The sequence below is a fragment of the Mus musculus genome, chromosome 10, assembly GCF_000001635.26.
Source record: "Mus musculus strain C57BL/6J chromosome 10, GRCm38.p6 C57BL/6J".
NCBI lineage: Eukaryota > Metazoa > Chordata > Mammalia > Rodentia > Muridae > Mus > Mus musculus.
In genome coordinates, this window is record NC_000076.6 from 61171693 (window position 1) to 61189891 (window position 18199).

At 51.3% G+C, this 18199-nt stretch overlaps 1 protein-coding gene across 6 annotated transcripts; it reads left to right on the forward strand.

The window, feature by feature from the left end:
* Positions 1–271: 271 nt before the first annotated feature.
* Positions 272–17149, forward strand: Tbata (thymus, brain and testes associated). Of its 6 annotated transcripts, none has more exons than NM_001017433.2 (10): positions 272–340; positions 2609–2763; positions 4039–4286; positions 7553–7813; positions 8623–8702; positions 11608–11799; positions 13610–13691; positions 14598–14739; positions 15985–16037; positions 16904–17149. In NM_001017433.2, exons 2-10 carry the CDS (start codon positions 2720–2722, stop codon positions 16981–16983), a joined length of 1182 nt encoding a protein of 393 aa, NP_001017433.1. In that variant the 5' UTR covers positions 272–340; positions 2609–2719; the 3' UTR covers positions 16984–17149. The 6 variants fall into 6 exon arrangements, with proteins under 6 accessions (NP_001017433.1, NP_001017419.1, NP_001017441.2 ...); NM_001017419.2 differs by having other exon boundaries at positions 7655–7813; NM_001017441.2 differs by lacking the exons at positions 11608–11799; positions 13610–13691; positions 14598–14739; positions 15985–16037; positions 16904–17149 and having other exon boundaries at positions 7655–7813; positions 8623–8988.
* Positions 17150–18199: the final 1050 nt, after the last annotated feature.

The following is an 18199-nucleotide window of genomic DNA, read 5'->3' on the forward strand; positions in this document are numbered from 1 at the left end:
TAACCTACTTGTGTGGGTCCGTACTGGAAGTGCTTGGATAAGAAGCAGAGGAGGAATTTCAAGGGATAAGAAAGAGTCCTCTGTGAGCTGTCTGCCTGCCCTACCCCCAACTCCCCAGGAAGGGGAAAGATGAACTCCACAGTGGTGGGGGAGAAAGGTGTTGGGCTATGTTCTGGAGTTGTGGGGAAGGGGTAACCTAGCAACCACTGGGCTCAGCATAGTCACAAAGCAACAGGTTTGCCCACAATTCCGACAAGCCTTACCCTTGATTAGTCTTCTTCTCCATCTTGGTCAGGCACCAGGGGCTTCTTGCTCATATGCTATAGTGGACATCTTCCTGGTGAGTTCAGGGCCCTCTCAGGAGGGTAGGGAATGAAATGGGATCTGGCTCCAGGTGACAACAAAGGAATTGTGGGGGGATAAGAGGGTTCCTGTGGTTACATTGGTGGCTCCCTTCAGATCTCTTGTAACTGACTATCAACGAGCCCAGGATCAGAGGCAGGGGAGGGCAGGGATGGGCTGCAGTGACCTCATCTGTCTCTCTTCCTAGGTCCTACTGACCCTTGTAGGTGGGTGTTGATTCTTAATCTTATTGAAGAATTTAATGGCTCATGTCTAACATTCATGAAGAAAAAAAATCAAGATGCAAGTATACTCGTACATCTTACATGTAGATACTGCTTCAGACTACTCCCATGACCACTGCAGACACATACAGGCACGGAGGCATGCACGCATGCAGACACACACACACACACACACACACACACACACACACACACGAATTTAGACCTAAGGAAAAATGGATTTCTTGCTGTTGTAATGGTCAAGAGTGTTTGAGAGTTTCTATTCTAAAGAGCACTTTTTCCTGTAGGCGGGTGGATGAGGGACTTTCAAATGCCCTGTCTTCAAGCATGAAACATCCAAGAACCCCAGCCCCTACCATCAATGATACATGCATGGAGTTTCCTGAAGAGGGAGCCCTGCTCACTCTTTTTAGACAACCGATCAGCAGCCTGTGAGCCAGATGACTATGCTGGCCCTTGACTGTGCAGCCTCAAATGAAGCCAACCCATCACCTACTACTAACCTGATGGTGGTGGCACCGAGGCATCTCAGAGAGCCTTGCATATCTGTGGTTCCAGCACCTTTCTCAGAACTCACTTGCACCAGGTCCCCAACGCTTGCATAGGGCCTGTAGATTTAACCATAATTCTGGCTTTGATATCTGTCGTCTTTCATCCATTTCTTTTCATTGGTTTACTTACAAATGCACTGAGCTGAGTAAGAGCCACCTGCTCAAGGACCACAGCACCACCACTAACTCATCTCCTGTGTGCTCTCCTCCTTGTCCCTAAAATGCCACTAGGGAAATGTCCTTAGTTATTTTATTGTTTGATCTCATGTTTGTGATAATTCTGTTTGCCTGGGAATTTGTGTGTGTGTTTGGGGGTGGATGTGTATGAGTTTAGGTATATGTATGTATGGGTGTGTATGAGTGTGTGGGTATGGTGTGTGGTTTTTTGATGTGTCTGTATGTGTAGATGAATGTGTGAGAATGAGTTTGTGTGTGTTTGTGTATGTGTATGGATGTATGTGTGTGGTGTGTGGTGTGTGTATGTGTGGCAATATATTGTGTATGGATGGGTGTGTGTGTATGGATGTATGTGTATGGGTATGTGTGTGTATGTATGTGTATGATGTGTGTATATGAGTGAGTGTGTGTGTGTATGGTATGTGTGTTTATAGTGTGTGGATGTGTGGATGAATGTGTGTGAATGGGTTTGTGTGTATTTGTAGTGTGTGTGTGTGTGTGTGTGTGTGTGTGTGTGTGTGCGCGCGCGCGCATGTAGAGGTCAGAGAACAACTTGGAGGAGTTAATTTTCTCTTTACCTCGTGTGGGTGGCAAGTTCCTCAGCCTGTTGAGCCATCTTACTGGTCCTGTGAACTTTTACTTTTAAAAAGCTTTTCAAAGCTGGGCATGGTGGGTCTGCCCTTAACCCCTGACTCTGGATCAGACACAGGTAGATGTCTGTAAGTTGGAGACCAAGGTTGGCCTGGTCTCCATATCAAGTTCCAGGGCAGTTAGGGCTACATAGTGAGACCCTATGCCATTGCTTCTCAACCTTCCTAATGCGGTGACCCTTTAATACAGTCCCTCATGTTGTGGTGACCCCCACCATAAAATTGTTTCATTGCTTCTTCATAGCTGTAATTTTGATACTGTTATGAATTGTAATGTAACTATCTCATATTTGACTCCTGTGAGAAGGTCATTTGACCTTCCAAGGGGGTGCAGCTCACAGGTTGAGAACTGCTCCCCTGTGTTGCTTCCAAACCATGCCAAGCACTATGTTTGCATGGTTTGTCCATGCTGTGGCTATCACTACGGTTCACTGCATCTCATTGATGGTCTGAACAAAGCCCCAGCTTTGTTAGACATAGGTGAAATCACTGGGTTTTGGCTGATTCAGACCCTCTGAATAGTGCTACTCTCCCAGACAGCCCATGTCACACAGCTGTAGGAGTGTCTCTTGTGTCAGGGAGAGAAATGGCTGGGTGATTTGGTGTCCAACTTAACCAGGCACTGTCCCCCTCTCACTCTCAGATCGCATGTTCCAGTTTATACACCCGCCACCAGGCCACCAGAGCTGTGCCATCCATCAAAGACACGGACATTCCGAGTCTAGTCTTTACATCTCTTATTGCAAACCCTGATATGACTACAGAGGTGAACCAGCTGTCTGAGCATCCTCTAGTGAGGTGAGGCCCTAAATGGACACGGGCTGGAGAGAGCATGTAAGACCAAAGGGGAGAGGAGGCAGGATAGAAGACAAGAATAGCCTTGGAGGAACTTGGAAAAAGGTGGTTCAAGTTCCAGGGAAAGCCATCTACCAAGGGCCTCGGTAGCTGTGTTGACACAGGTCTCTGAAACACAGAAGGAGGTAGGGATACAGCAGAAGGGCTCTGGAGTTTCTGGAGACGTCCTCTTTATTTGGGAGTAGAGGAAGCCTCTTACTGGCACTTCAGAGAGGTTTGCTTTCTTTCTTTAAGACCTGGATTGCCTAGAGCTGAAAGGAAGGAGAATGGAACAGGCTACACAGGGGGCTGCCCAGCAACATCTTCCCAGCAATCAGGGGAGGCACGCCTTCCTTAGCATATCCCCTGCCCACCTCCATTCCATCAGGAGACCTCCCACCAGCCAGGGCCAGCAAGAGAAGAAAGTGAAAAAAGCCACCAGGCAGGTGGTAGAGTGCAGGCTCTCCTTCAGGGACAGACCTCGGCTTCCTTCAGGGACAGAGACTAAACATGGGGTGGCTTGCTGGGAACCTGAGACAGCTGGTCTCCGGTCCCACCCAAGAAGACAAGAGTTGGACGCTTCTCGTGTCCCGTGTCCGTCCCCCCCCCCCAGCTCCCTCCCCTTTGGTCAGCTTCGCGTCTCCCGGGAAGGACCACGTGGGCAAAGGACTCACTAGGACCACCCTGGTCTTGGCTCTAGTTCTGACCCCTGGGTGCTGAAACTAAGATAATAAGGACACAGTCGGGAGGGTAACAGCCTGAAGCTGGTTTCTTGAGGTTGCCAATTTTTTTTTTTTTTTTTTTTTTTTTTTTTTTTTTTGGTTTGGGGAGAAACTTGTGTTGGAACCAGCCCCTGTTTCTGGGGAATGTATATAAGGGGAGTTTAGCACCTCGTAGGGATGAGGTGACTAGGTGGGTCTGAGGCTTCTCTTTCTGGTTTTAGATCTGGTCTCAGGAAGAAAGCGGGGATCCTGGGAGGTTCCATCTGCTCTCTGACAGATGGGCCCCAGCTTCCCACCACGGCATCTTAGGAAGACAGAGGCTCACTGGGACCAGATGGCATCACTGGGAAAGGATTCTGGGGGAACCAAGATTGGGGGAGGGAGGTTCATAGGGTGGGGATGCCATGAAGGCAGACCTCAGCCTCTGGGGCTGGGCTTCATGATAGGCACTTGAGTCCCCAGGCCTGGTGAGCCAGAGGAAACACCACGGGCCTCTCTTTAACTATCCCTGCTTCAGTCCAAAGGCAGAGCCCCAGCCAGAGACGAAGCCGGAGAACCTTCCAAGGAGCCACGGGGATGTTGGGCTCCAGAAAGAGACTGTGGTCCCAGGCATTGTGGATTTCGAGCTGATCCATGAGGAGCTGAAGACCACAAAGCCCCAAACATCACAACCAACACCCAGTGCCTACCGCTTTGGACGCCTAAGCCACCATTCCTTCTTCTCGAGGCACCACCCCCAACCACAGCGAGTGACTCATATCCAAGGTACGGCCGCGGAGGGTGCAGGATCTGGCCACAGGGGCCTGTAGAGGCGGCGGTCGATCGGCAGAGGGCGCAAGATCTGGCCACAGGGGCCTGTAAGGAGGCGGGTGGGGGGATCGGGGCAGGTCGATCGCTGATTGATCATGAGATCTGCTATAGAGCATGTATTCACGTTTCCCTAGAGGGTGTAGAGTCTGATAGAGGGACCCAAGGCTGCCCAGTAGCCAAGCCGAGACTGATCTGGGGGGAGCGGGGGTGGGGTTGGGGGGCTAAAGGAAAGTGCAGCCTATAAGGGCATATCAAAGCTCCCCTACAAAATTTCCCTCCGAGTCAGAAAAAGAAGGGATGGGTGGCTCACCCTAGAACAACGTTGACTTCTGACCTATGCTGCCTGGTCCTTTGGGCCATCAGTCTACCCACCCGTCCATACGCAGCACTGTGAGCTCCAGGAGGGCTCTTGTCTGGACTCCAAGGATATGACAACAGGCAGAAACAAACTACTGTCACTGCTGACATCCAGCTGGGAGGGATGAGGCAGAGTAGATGCCTCAAGAGGGGAAATGGCCCTTTTTTTTTAGTTGTCACAAGAGTCCCAGAAAATTACATGATATTAAGAAAAACTATAGAAAGAGTGAGAACCATGGGCGTAAATCAACCAAGCACAAGAATGTCCTGCAGAAGGACACAAAAGCCCTGGCTCTGTTGGAGGTACAGCAGGAGAGCACCTCCGTGTCTGGAGCAGAGTACTAAGTGGAGGAGAAAAGCTGGATTCAGAGAGGCTGGATCAGGTGGATCCAGAGGCCACTGGTACTAGCTTAAGTCACGTCAGCCTGACAAGGTGTATACTGCTATAACCCTAGCATTTGGAATGCAGAGGCAGAAGAATCACCACACGTGTAAGGCCACCCTGGTCTACATAAGAGGTCCTGCCTAGCCTGTGCTACCTAGTGAGAGTTTTCAAAAAGTGATGATGATGATGATGATATAATCACTTCACTGAATCAAGTGGGATCACTGGTGTTGGCATTTAATCTAGGCTCCACCCCATAGTTACTTGGCAACAGCCAGGTGTGCCTGACTCACTATAGAAGGGGGCTACTTGCCCCCTCCTCTCTCTCTTGCCTTCTTGTTCTTGTTCTCTCTTGCTCATGCCCGGCCTCTATTTCTCTTCTCTTCTCTTCTCTTCTCTTCTCTTCTCTTCTCTTCTCTTCTCTTCTCTTCTCTTCTCTTCTCTTCTCTTCTCTGCTCTGCTCTGCTCTGCTCTGCTCTGCTCTGCTCTGCTCTGCTCTGCTCTGCTCTGCTCTGCTCTCCTCTGCTCTCCTCTCCTCTGCTCTCCTCTGCTCTCCTCTGCTCTCCTCTGCTCTCCTCTTCCTCTTCCTCCTCCTCCTCCTCCTCCTCCTCCTCCTCCTCCTCCTCCTCCTCCTCTCCTCCTCCTCCTCCTCCTCCTCCTCCTCCTCCTCCTCCTCCTCCTCTTCTTCTTCTTCTTCTTCTTCTTCTTCTTCTTCTTCTTCTTCTTCTTCTTCTTCTTCTCTGTCTCTCTCTCTGTCTCTCTGTCTGTCTGTCTCTCTCTCTCTCCTCCCCATGCCCTGAATAATATACACTATACTATACCATTGTATGGCTGGTACCTCAGGAGGGGGAAGGGATGCCTTAGCAGTATGGGCCCGCAGAGATGCCCCCTCTCCCCACACCATACCGTGCCTCCAGCAAACATATCCCTGCCTTCCCTATCTTTTTTATAAAACATAACTGGGCGGGTGACAACCCAGAAGTGACCATGAGAGATATTTGAACAAGGTCACACTGGCCCTGATAGAAGCTAAACCATAAAGCAGTGGAAGATTCCATAGCTCTAGTCTAGAGGTACAGAAGAGAAAGCCTCTAGGATTGGACAGTTGACTGCAGGCAAAGTACACAGGGCAGAGAGGCATCGACGTCATTCCTTATTGGTCAGCTTGGGCAATAATGAACCAGAGTAGCCAGTACCCAGAAGCCATCAAGGACCAGTCAGGGAGGAGAGAGAGGTGGGGAGGAGCCACTGATGGAGGAAGCTGAGCAGGTTGGGGAGAGACCACTAAGAGAGCCCTTTGGGAAGGAATAGTGCATCGTGAGGACACATGAGAGCAGAGCTTTGGATTCGGAGGTTGAGAAAATTAGGATGCAATAGAGAAGATGAGGAGAGGCCGAGAAGCCATGAGAAGCCAGGAGACTGAGGCTCCGGAGGCCAAAGCGCCAAAGGCCTAGCTGTGACTGGTCTTTGCTTCCGGATTTGGTGATAATGTGATTGTTCAGACTCTGGGCAAGAAGGATCCTTATATGCAGATTCTCCTCCACCCTATATAGGCTGGTAACAGAAATTCTAGTTCCTTTTCTATTGTCCTCATCCTCCCACCTCCACCCTACACGTGTGTGTGTGTGTGTGTGTGTGTGTATGTGTATGTGTGTGTGTGTGTGTGTGTGTGTGTGTGTGTGTATACACATGCGTGTTCATGTGTGTGCAGGTAGAGGCCAGACAACAACCATAGTTGTTGTCCCCCAAGGCACCATCCCCATTAAGCTAGGATGGCTGGTTCTCTGAGCGCTAGCAATCCTCCTGCCTCCACCTCCCCAGCTCTAGGATTATAAGCATAGACCTCCCTGCTTGGCTTTCTGTGTGTATGCGTGTGTGTGTGCACATTCACCTTTATGAATGTGGGTGAACCTGTGACCAGGTATGCCTGTGGAGGTCAGAGGTCAGCCTCAGTGGTCAGTCTTTGCCTTCCACCTTGTTTTATACAGAGTATCTTCGGTTTTCCACCATATATGCTAGGCTAGATGGCGAGCAAGCTTCATGGATATTTTCTCTCTTCCCCGAATCAACACTAGATTATGAATGCCCACGGTACAACTCTGGCTTTTATATAGGTCCTGGGGATCCAAACTTAGACCGTCACATTTGCATGTCAAGTGATTTTACTCTCGAAACCAACTTCCCCAGCCCTTTTCAAAAGTCACGGGTCTAACCATTGGACAAAAGTTCTCTTGCTTTCAAGGCAAGCACTTACCAACTGTCTTCCCAGCCCCTCTGTCTTCGTTGTAAGCTACCTACAACTCACTGACCTGTCACAGAAAGCCAGAAGGACCTCAGAAGGAGGTCCCATGAAGGCTTGACTGTCTTGCCTCTGTGTGCCAAACTCACTGGTGACCCTGAGCAGGCCCTTCTTGTCCATATACCCATGAGTAAGGCGGTTGCTGGTCTAGTTGTCGGCTCTAACGCTATGAGTTTCTAGTTACAGGAAGAGAGGACCTGGAGCACTCCCTGCCCCTCACCACCTCTTTCCAGCTCCTTCAAGCTCCTGGGGTCCAGCCCATGGATCTCACTCCCTCTGCAGATATCGCTGGGAAGCCTGTCTGCGTGGTCAGGGACGAGTTCTCTCTGTCGGCCTTGACTCAGCCCACATTCTTATCCCGCTGTCTGATGGGGATGCCCACCATCTCTGTCCCCATTGGGGATCCACAGTCCAATCGGAACCCCCAGCTTTCTACTTCTGGTGAGTACTTTGGCCACACCCTTCTAGCTGGGGCTCATACTTTTCCCAAAGTGTGTGGTTGGGCAGAGAAGGAAAGGGCCATCGTCCTTCTACCAGGGTCCCCCCCCCTTTTCCCTCATTTCCTGTTACCCTCAAATAGTGCACCTGTTTGGATTTAAGGAATAGTGATGAGCAGTAGTTAAGCTGATTTGGGCCATAGTCATGTGGAGCTAGACACAAGAGTGACACTTTATATCTAGTTACATTTAGTGTCATGTAATATTTAGTGACAGGTACTCTCAGGCAGTGGTTTATTGGGACCTCCACCTGTGATGTTGGAGGGACTTTGGAGGCCTCTTCTGTTCCAAGGGTGTGGGAGAGACAGGTGGGTAGGGTGTGGTAGAGATCCTGTTGAACAGGGTTGCAGCCAGTGCAGAGCAGAGGAGTTTGAAGAACTGCCTGCAGAACAAACACTATACCTGTCTTGGGAGTCATTCGGTGTCTTAACAACAGGCGTGGCATCTTTCCTAAATCTCTGTGTTGGCTCCAGGCATCCCAAAGAGAAGAGAAGCCAGATCAAACTGCTTGTATTTAGACACAGTAGCCTAAGCGTCCTCCAGCGTCCCCTGGAGAGGACTCAGGGAAGACTGCCAACATTAGCAAACCCCGACCCATGGCAGTTTCTAAGCCTTCTCACTACAGAACAGAAAGGATGGCAAAGTGAGGGACCACTTCCACTTAGAACCTTTCCCCTCCATCCCAGTCCTGAAGACACAGGGAGGACAAACAACACCTACCGCCCCCCACCCCCATCTTTCCTGTCCTCTCAGACACCTGGAGGAAGAAACTGAAGGACCTGGCTTCCCGAGTGACTGTCTTCACTAAGGAAATCCAGCCAAAGCCCGATGAGGTTGGTGTTGCACAAAGAATGGAGCCTAGAAAAAAAAGGCCTTCTTAAGTCTCCCCAATGCTCAGCTGCTGGCACGGGAGGGGAAGGACCCTCATAACCTCGAAGGTGACAGCGAAAATCAAAGAAACACAAAATCACACCTAGCAGAGAAATCCAAGAAGGGTTCCCAGAAACACCCTCTAAAGCAACTGTTCCCAACCTGTCTAATGCCTTGACCCTTGAATACAGTTTCTCACACTGCAGTAACCCCTGCCCCCGAAATAAAATTATTTTCATTACTACTTCATAACTGCAATTTCGTCACTGTTATGAATCGTAATGTAAATATCTGACATGCAGGATGGCTTTAGGAGACCCCTGTGAAAGGGTCATTTGACTCCCCAATGGGTTGAGAACCACTGCTCTAGGGTCCTGCATGGATGCTTATATGGGGAAGACTTCTGAGCAGAGACAACTTTCCCCCCACCCCAATCATTCTCCACCCTGCACATCTCAGGACATCTTTAGAGAACAGAGCCTGGACACAGGGTAGACGTGGGTATTGAGAGACGAGAGGTGACAGGGGTTGGGGGGAAAATTGACTTTGAATGTAGGGAGCAAGAAGATCTTAACTTCCCACACAGGTTAGCATCCAGTCTCACAAGGAGTGGAGAGTCACTAGAGGCTTTCAGACAGAACGGAGATGACCTCAAGGGTCCTACACCAGGACAAAATGCTAAGGGTCAGACTTGGCCCTTTTTAATGGAGTGCGTTTTGGGCAACCTGTGTGTACAGGTGGGGACATGGCTTCTTGTCCCTGCTTGCAGCTAACTTATTATGGTGCTCAGGGTAGTGCAGCTGAGTGTCCAGGGGTCTTGTTTGCTTTAAAGTGTGGAGGAAAATGGGCGTGGCGATGCACATCGATCATCTCAGCACCAGGGAGACAGAGGCAGGAGGATTACTGCAAGTTTAAGGCTAACCTGCTTTCCATAGTAAAGTTCCAGGCCTGACAGTGCTGCTTACTGAGGCTTTGTCTCAAAGCAAATAAAAGCAAAACAAAGGAAAAAAAAAACATGGATCGGAGCCAAGCAGTGGTGGCCCACGCCTTTAATCCCAGCACTTGAGAGGCAGAGGCAGTCAGATTTCTGAGCTCGAGGCCAGCCTGGGCTACAGAGTGAGTTCCAGGACAGCCAGGGCTACGCAGAGAAACCCTGTCTCGAAACAAACCAAACCAAACCAAACAAAACAAAACAAAGCAAAACGGGTGGTGAGAGACCGTAATCTCTGTAGCTAGAATTTCAAGGGCAGGAAACTCTATGCCTGTCTTGCACCCAGAGGCTTCCTGGGGCAGACAAAGAATGCCAAGGGCTGGGAACACAGCTCATTCAGAAAGCACTTGCCAAAATATATATGTATATGTACATCACTAAACTTATAGGCAGAGTAGAACATGCATTTATCCCTTGGAGGGCAGAGGCAAGAAAATCTCTGAGTTTGTGAGTTTGAGGACAGCCTGGTCTACACAGTGAGTTCTAACACAGCCAGGCCTATGTAGAGAGACCCTGTCTCAAAATAAAGTAAAGTAAAGTAAAGTAAAGTAAAGTAAAGTAAAGTAAAGTAAAGTAAAGTAAAGTAAAATAAAATAAAATAAAATATACACTCATAATTATGAGAACCCGAGTTCAATCTTCGACACCACCCCCCTTTTTTAAAAAGCCCCTCAGGTTGGAGGGCCCGAGAGATGGCTCAGTGGCTAAGAGCACTTACAGAGGACCCAGGTTCAGTTCCAAGCATCCACATGATGGTTCACAAGCATTCATGATTCCAGTTCCAGGGGATAAACAAAAGACACTGCACACATGTGGTGCACATCCATACATGTAGAGAAACCCCACCCTAAACAAACACACACACACACACACACACACACACTCTTAAACAAATCTTAAAAAAACAAAAAAGGCTTAGCATAACAGTGCATGCTTATAGTCTTTGCTCTGGGGAGACAGACATGAACAAGGTCCAGGCCAGTGTGAGACCTTATTGCAGGGGGGAAATCCCATAAATCCCATTAAGCAGATGGAGAAGAAAGGGTGCTAAACTGTGAGCAGACCTCACACAGAGGGGCCGCAAGCCAAGAATCAGGGTGGGAGAGTGGGGGGTGGACAGCTGGCGGTTGGGAGGCAGAAAGGTAGTTGTGGAGGTGTCCACAGTCCATGTTCTTCCCCAAACAGCAGGATCTGGGAGAACATTGTGGTTTGGGGTGTACCACTGGGAGTCAGAAACAGGAAGGAGGAGGAGGGAGGAGGGAGGAGGAGGAGGAGGGAGGAGGAGGAGGAGGGAGGAGGAGGAGGAGGGAGGAGGAGGAGGGAGGAGGGAGGAGGAGGAGAAGAGGTTTAATTTTGCCAGGAGAGAGGGGAAGTAGAGCCTGAGCCCCAGAGGGGCTGGAAGAAAGAAGGCCTTTCTCCAGCATTCTTAGGCATGGCTCTGTAAGAAGGCCTTCCTCCACCATCCTTAATGAAGGGACGATCCTTCCTTGTTCATACTGGCTTATTGGATGGCGGATGTGAGTGCATACACTTTATTCAAGGTGAACCTTTTGCAGGAAGGAATGCCCAGGAAGGGATGTTCATTGGCTGAACACTCAAGGGCTATCTAGATACCTCATTAATCTGGAGCAGAACTCCAGATGTTTCTGCTACCCAGTGCCCATGGTCCTCAGTGGGATGTCAAGGTTACCTGCAGGTAGAGGCAGGTAGGGAATGGCTCCACTCTTGCGGGGTCTCAATTCTGAGAATTCCAGGAGTTTGCACTCATTCAAACTGACCATCCTCGTGCTGTCTGGTAGCACAGTCCCATGTACCCTACATGCCTTCTCCTGTCCTCACCGGCTCCTAGAGTCTCTGGTCACTTTTGTTCGTTCCAGCAGAAGGAAGAGCCACCTCTGAGGGAACCTCCTCCGAGAGAGCAGGGGGCCAAATACTCAGCTGAGACCGGTAGGCTTATCCCTGCTTCCAGCCAAGCCCTCACCCGTCGCAACCGCCAGGGCCAGCGGGTCCACCCTTCTAGCAAAGATGGAGGAGTCCAAGCCTCCATTCTGCAGGACCAGGAGCTGCTGGTAAGCCCAACTCTGGAGGCAGGGACTGCAGTGGTCTCGGTCTCCAGGTTCCCAGGCCTTCCGAGCCAGCACCCTGTCTGAGAAGCCTCCCACGACTGTTAAGACCAGAAAGACCCTGTCCCAGGAGTCAGCTTCCTGGGCTCTGAACCCCTCTACCTCTAGACAAACCTGTTGTCATCCTGACCCCCTCTACGTAAGTCCCCTCTCATGGGTCATTGGCCAAATTGGGACCATGCATATGCCACCACTGTATTACAACTGAAGAACTCTTCCAGTATCAACATCCACTGTTCTTGAGAAATCCACACAGACACTGAGAGGCTAGGAGGGAAGGGCCTGCCTGGTGCATTCTCAATCCACAGCCTGCAAGGCTAACCTGGCCTGGGCCTTCTCTTGTTCCTTTTCTCTCATCAAGGCTTGAAATGAGCCCCTACTGTGTGACAGTGGACTAGGGCACTGAGCCCCACTGTGTGACAGTGGACTAGGGTACTGGCGATCCCAGTGATCTCGGTGAAAACTCCAGGGTGTTCTCTGGAGCCAGAGAGTCACCACCTCCCTCTTAAAGGCAGTGTTTTGGGGCCCAGCGGCATGGCTAGGATCAGGCAGATCTCAGGATCTCCTCCATTCAACAGATGAGGAAGTCTGGGGCTCTGTTGGGTAGTAATCTGTGGCTCAGGTCCCAAAAGGGTGTCTAAGTATAGCCGGGCTAGAATTGGTACTTTCTCCACCATAGGGCGGCCTCACCGCACCTGGAGTTAAGTTCTCAGGTCCCGTGGGGAGGGGGCCCAAGGCAGGTAAGGAGGATGGGGAGAACTGGGAAGGGCCAAAGGGCAGTTCAGGGTGGGTCACCACTGCAAGGGGGATCTGGGAGACTAGGGTGGGCATCTAGCAGGTACCGGCCTGAAGCAGAAGCCCCCCCACCCAGTTCCTATCCACCAAGGATTATGGACTTGCCAGGGTCTAGTAGAATTCCCCAAGTCCTTGGGAAGGCCAACTGGAAAATGCTAAGGAAACCCCACTTTCCTAGGACTCCTAGAGGGCTGCCTCCTACCTCCGGTACTCCTTCCACCCCTCCGTAGCCACAGACACCGCCGGCAACCTGGCTTAGGAAGCCCCCGGAGCACATCCGGGAAACAGATGGAGCATACCCTGCCGCTACTTGACCGGAGGCCACAGAAAAGTCCTTTGACAAAGCAGCTAGGGACCAAGGTTCCCGGCTGCTTCACTGGATGGAGCCCCTCACTAGGCATTTGGCAGAAGCCACCCACTCTGGCCAGCAGGCTGCCTACAGCGACTCCCCCACCTCCTGGCAAACATTTCCAGATTCCTGGAGCTCCAGGGTGGGGAGGCTCTTGGGGTACCCCAAGTCACCACCCAAAACATCCCAGCGTGCAGGACTCCGTGCGTCTCTGAGGAGGTGACTGGCCAGCTCTGATTTTGCTGTCCCAGTGTGGGGCCCTAGGTTCCAACCAGCCCAATGGAGACTATGGTACTGAGGGGTGTACCTATCCAATAGCTGAGGCTTGATTCTGTTCTAAGGTTCCCACTGGATGGCTTCCTTTCCCACAGCCTCACGTTCTTTACCTGCCTAGCAGGGAGATTAAGTGTTCTATCCACCCCCACCCCCAGGATGATTGTGAGAAAAATTCCCCCTCAAAGTGCTAGGGTTCCATGGAGGAACCTTTAGGGGAACCAGTTTGCCACGCCCAGGGACTGACCCCATGCTAAGGGGAGGATCCTGCTGTTTCCCAGCACATTGCTTGCACTTGTGTGGGCCCCCACTGACCATGGCCTGGCCTCTCATACGCAGATTTTGGAGCTCCTTTGTCAAATTCTACAAACAGATTCTCTAAGGGCTATTCAGTTCTGGCTGCTTTATGCTCCATCAAAAGGTGAGGACCCCAGGATGTGGCTCTCTCTCTCTCTCTCTCTCTCTCTCTCTCCCTCTCTCTCTCTCTCTCCCTCCCTCCCTCCCTCTCTCTCTCTCTCTCTCTCTCTCTCTCTCTCTCTCTCTCTCTCTCTCTCTGTGTGTGTGTGTGTGTGTATGGGGGGAGGTATGTATGGTTTGTCAAGATCTTGATCTTGTTCCTGATTCGCAGGGCAGATACCACCCAGCTATCCAGCTTCTACTCCAGAGCTGCCTTTCTTTTCTTTTGGGAGTTCAAAGTATCCCAAAGGCTTCCCAGTGTCACCCCCCCCCAGGCCCCACCCTCAGGAGGATTTCTGTGGCTCTGTTTCTTGGAGGGGACCATAGGTGTCTGGGATGAAAAAAAAAACCAATCAGCCCCTCCTGGCTGCTGTAGAAAGCCTATACATACACACGGGTGCCAACAGAGGAACACACAGGCTTGTACCCAAGACCCATGAGTCCACATCTGCTTTGGGGCAGGATGGGGAGAGGAGCTGAAGCTCACTCTCATGGGAGGAGGGAGTCGGAGGGGAGGGGTGTAAAATCCCAGATTTTCAAATGTGGTGGGGAGAGGGGGCAGAGGAGGAGGGGGAGGGGGCAGAAAGGGCCCAAACCAAAGTGCCTGCGGGCTTTCAGGGCTGGAGAGGGTACTGAAGGGCTAAAGAGCTCTATTCATATAGCTACAAGCACTGTGGGGACCTTCCATGGAAGCGGGGGGGGGGGGGGGGGGAGTTTGGAGAGGAGTAAGGGTGGGGGTGTGGAGGGGGTAGGGGTGACCTTTGAGGAATGTCGCAGGATTAGAGAAAGCTGTCCTTCACTCAGGGAGGGGGTGCTGGATGACACAGGAAAGAGGTGGGACTGAGCATACTACTCTGTGCTGCTTTTTCAGAAAAAGATTTAGCTCTGGGGCTTCTGCAAACTGCCGTGGCTCAGCTTATCCCCCAGCCCCTTTCCTCCATCCCAGCAGAGAAGCTCTGGAACCATCTCCAAGAGCTTCAAGAGCCTCAAGAGACACAAGAGGCAGCCTACAGGTGGGCTCCGGCCCCTCACCTGCCCTTCTATTCCCAGAACCACACCCCCATATCCACCGCACCGGCCGCCATAGTCTCTGGTTTACTGACCCACCCATAATCCCAGCACTGTAGATGGGGAAAGGAAGGTGGATCCTTGAAGAAAGCTGGTTAGCTAGACTGGATGTATCAGTGTGAGCTGGATGCAGTCGAGAGATCCCACCTCAGGGAGCAGGATGAGAACATCCTTGTGGGTGCTGGACTTTTGGTCCTCACACATTTGCGCAGCAAGTGCTCTGTGCACTTAGCTATCTCCCTAGCCAAACAATGAGGACTGAAAACAGGGGGGGGGGGTCATCTCAGGAGATAGGAGGAACACAGGCCTGCAGGTCAGGAAAGGACGAGCTGCAGGGAGTAACATTTGCTGAGCTAGGGCTCCGCTGAGATAGTGTCTTAGGTTTGGGGGAGGCATATTTTGGTGGGTAGTTTTGTGGACCAGGCTGGCCTCAGACCTGCTTTGTATCTGAAGATGACCTTGAACTCTTGCTCCTCCTGCCTCCACCTCCTGAGTGCTGGGATTGCAGGTGAGCACCACCATATTCTGTTTGAACAGTGCTAGGATGGAACCTTCAGGGGGCTCAGCACATGCTGGGCAAGCATCCTATCAACTGAGCTACAGAGGACCGGACAAGGGCTGGGGTTCATTTGGAGACAGTTTTACAGGCCCTGGGTTCAGTTCCTTAATGTTGCAACATTGTAACAAAGCCAACTGGAGAGAGGGCAGCAAAGAGCGCAAGCTCTACTGTGATTGGATGAGAAACCCCAAGTTGGCCTCTTCACCCTCTCTCTTAAACCTTCTGCCAGAGTTACAGAGAAAATGATGTGAGGAGGGGGTGGGGCTACAGTAGCTTACAGCTCACACAAGGTAGAAGAACATTAGCCGTTTGTCCAGAACCAGCTTGAAGAGCAAGGGGCTATGGGAAAGGTCTTAGCAGTAGCTGTCCCTTATGACTCCAGCCAAGAGGGCTTTGGTTCCCTGTGGTGTCTGCAGACGCAGAAGGACAGCTGTCTGGCTTTTGCTTAGGAGGTGCAGGGAGGTGCCTGGATCTGTGTGAGCACAGCCCTGCACCAGGCTCTTCAGGCAGGGTGTCTTGCTTTCTCCTGAGAGCTGGTGGCTTATCATACCTATGCCAGCCACCAACTCCTACCCATCGGACCACCTGTAGACTCAGCCTCCTGAGACTTGTCTTTTGTATTTGGTTATAGTCCATCCCTGAAGAAGACTAGGTCACCACCTCTACCCAAAACAGACAAACCAGGTAAGAGTCCTCAAAAGGGTTCACTGAAGCCAGCCCTGGCTGGATTCCTGCCGGAGGAAGTTGGCTCACTTCTTCATGCAGCAAACACTTATTGAAGACTTACTATGTGTCGGGCTCTGGGGAGTCATGAGAGAAGAATTGGGGCAAGTTCCTATGTCATCAGGGCTTAGAGAGATGACATAGAGAGGAAGTATCCAAAGGACCGAATCCCCTGGGAGGACAGTAGGTGAATCAGGGAGCTCTCCCTGTCATGAGGCATAGCCACTTCCACTTGGGAATGCCCAGGGAGTGTCTACAAGTAGAACTCCCTCCTGCCTGGTATACTGATGGGAGACCAAGCTGGGCAGGGTATCTGGGCTCTGTGGGTAGAGGGCAGCCACACGAGGTAAGACAGAAGAGGGTCAGCCCCTTGGAGAGTGTAGGACATGCTGAGGTTATGAGCAGGATGTGGTATGTCCCTGTGGTCACTGTGCCAGGCATGAATGGTGGTGGTGATGGCAAGCAGGGACAAGGGAGCCCAGGAAAGAGGCCCCTGCAGCGGATATAGTGTCTTTAGACCAAAGAGTGTGGGGGTGGGGTAGTAGCTGGCAGGAAGAAGAGAATGCTTGTCACCATCAGTGGACGATGTGACTCTCCCTTGTCAGGCTGTGCAGGGTACCAAGCACCCAGCAGAGTGGCTGGCATGCCATAGGGGCTTGACTCGTGTTTGTCATCCAGATGAGAAGGGACCTGAGAGTGGCCGGGCCGGCTCCCAGAGGGGAACCAGCTCGTTTCAGGTTCCCTGCAGCTGAACTGAAAGCAAAGCTGGCCTTGACCTTGGTACTTCCTTGACTGCTCTCTTGCCCCGGCCCCTCCTGTCCCATTAGAGTACATAGGCAAAGCCCAAGTCCTCCTGGTGCATCCCAGCGAGGACCCAGAGGAGAAAACGACCAAGGCTGAAAGCTGAAGAGCCCAGACCAGAGCACGGAGACTTCTGCCTAGCTCCAAGGCAGCCGCTCAGCTTGGGGAGGGGAGGGGCTCCTGTCCTTCTACCTTGACTCCAGCCCCTGGCCTCCAACAGTACTAAATAAAATCCTGCCCTCCCTCTTGGATGAGGGCAGTTCCACCCTCCCTCAGGAGTGTCTGTGTTTAGATGGTTTCTTCTAGAAGAGAAGTGTCCCCTCCCTACCCCCAGAACAAGCCCTCAGTTAGCAAAGGTCTTCTTCACGTGTTCGCATAATCGAGATGATTTCCCACAGGCATGCGCAGAGGCCTGTAGGTGACGCTAGATCCGGTCAGACAGACACCTAACATGAACCATTCCAGCCACCGCGCCTGGCCTTCTGCATTCGATATTAAAACCCTTAGCACTTCTTCTGGTTCCTCCCTGTCAGTGGCAGTCTAAGTGACAAGTGTGCCCATTGCTGTCTCTCTGGCTGCATTCCACATTTACTTCCATCCATGGTTGGAAGATGTGGTCAAATATAACAGGAAAGTTATCATCTAAGCCACGGGGTGGGGGGTGGGGGTTGAATAAGATTAGCCCCTAGGCTCACGTATTTCAGTGTTTAAGGAGTAGCACTGTTTGAAAAGATTAGGGGGTGTGGTCTTGTTAGAGTGGGTGTGGCCTTGTTGGAGGAAGTGTGTCACTCACTGTCAGTGGGCCTTGAGGTTTCCCAAGTCCATGCCAGGCCCAGGGTCTCTTCCTGCTGCCTGTGAATCCAGATGCAGAACTCTCAGCTCCTTCTCCAGCATCATGTCTGCCTCTGTTCCACCATGTTTCCTGCCATGATGATATTGGACCAAACCTCTGAAACTGTAAGTCAGCCCCAATTAAATGCTTTATAAGAGTTGCCTTGGTTGGGCTGGAGAGATGGCTCAACAATTAAGAGCACTGCCTGCTTGCTCTTCCAGAGGTACTGAGTTCAATTCCCAGCAACCACATAGTGGCTCACAACCATCTGTAATGGAGATCTGATGCCCTCTTCTGGTGTGTCTGAAGACAGCTACAGTGTACTCATACATAAAGTAAATAAATAATCCAAGAAGCAAGCCTTCCACTGTTGGTGGTGGTACCATGGGCCTCTTCACAGTAATAATAGAATGGTGACTTAAGACAGAAGAGTACTGGCCCCTCCATGCATTCCTCCATCTTTGGAGCTTTTACGTCTTGCAGAAGTGAG

Coding starts and splice junctions, on each gene's coding strand:
- Tbata (NM_001017433.2), top strand. CDS start 2,720: ATGACTACAGAGGTGAACCAGCTGTCTGAGCATCCTCTAGTGAG. Junction 4,287..7,552: donor GCGAGTGACTCATATCCAAG/GTACGGCCGCGG, acceptor ATGAGTTTCTAG/TTACAGGAAGAGAGGACCTG. Junction 16,038..16,903: donor ACCCAAAACAGACAAACCAG/GTAAGAGTCCTC, acceptor CTGTCCCATTAG/AGTACATAGGCAAAGCCCAA.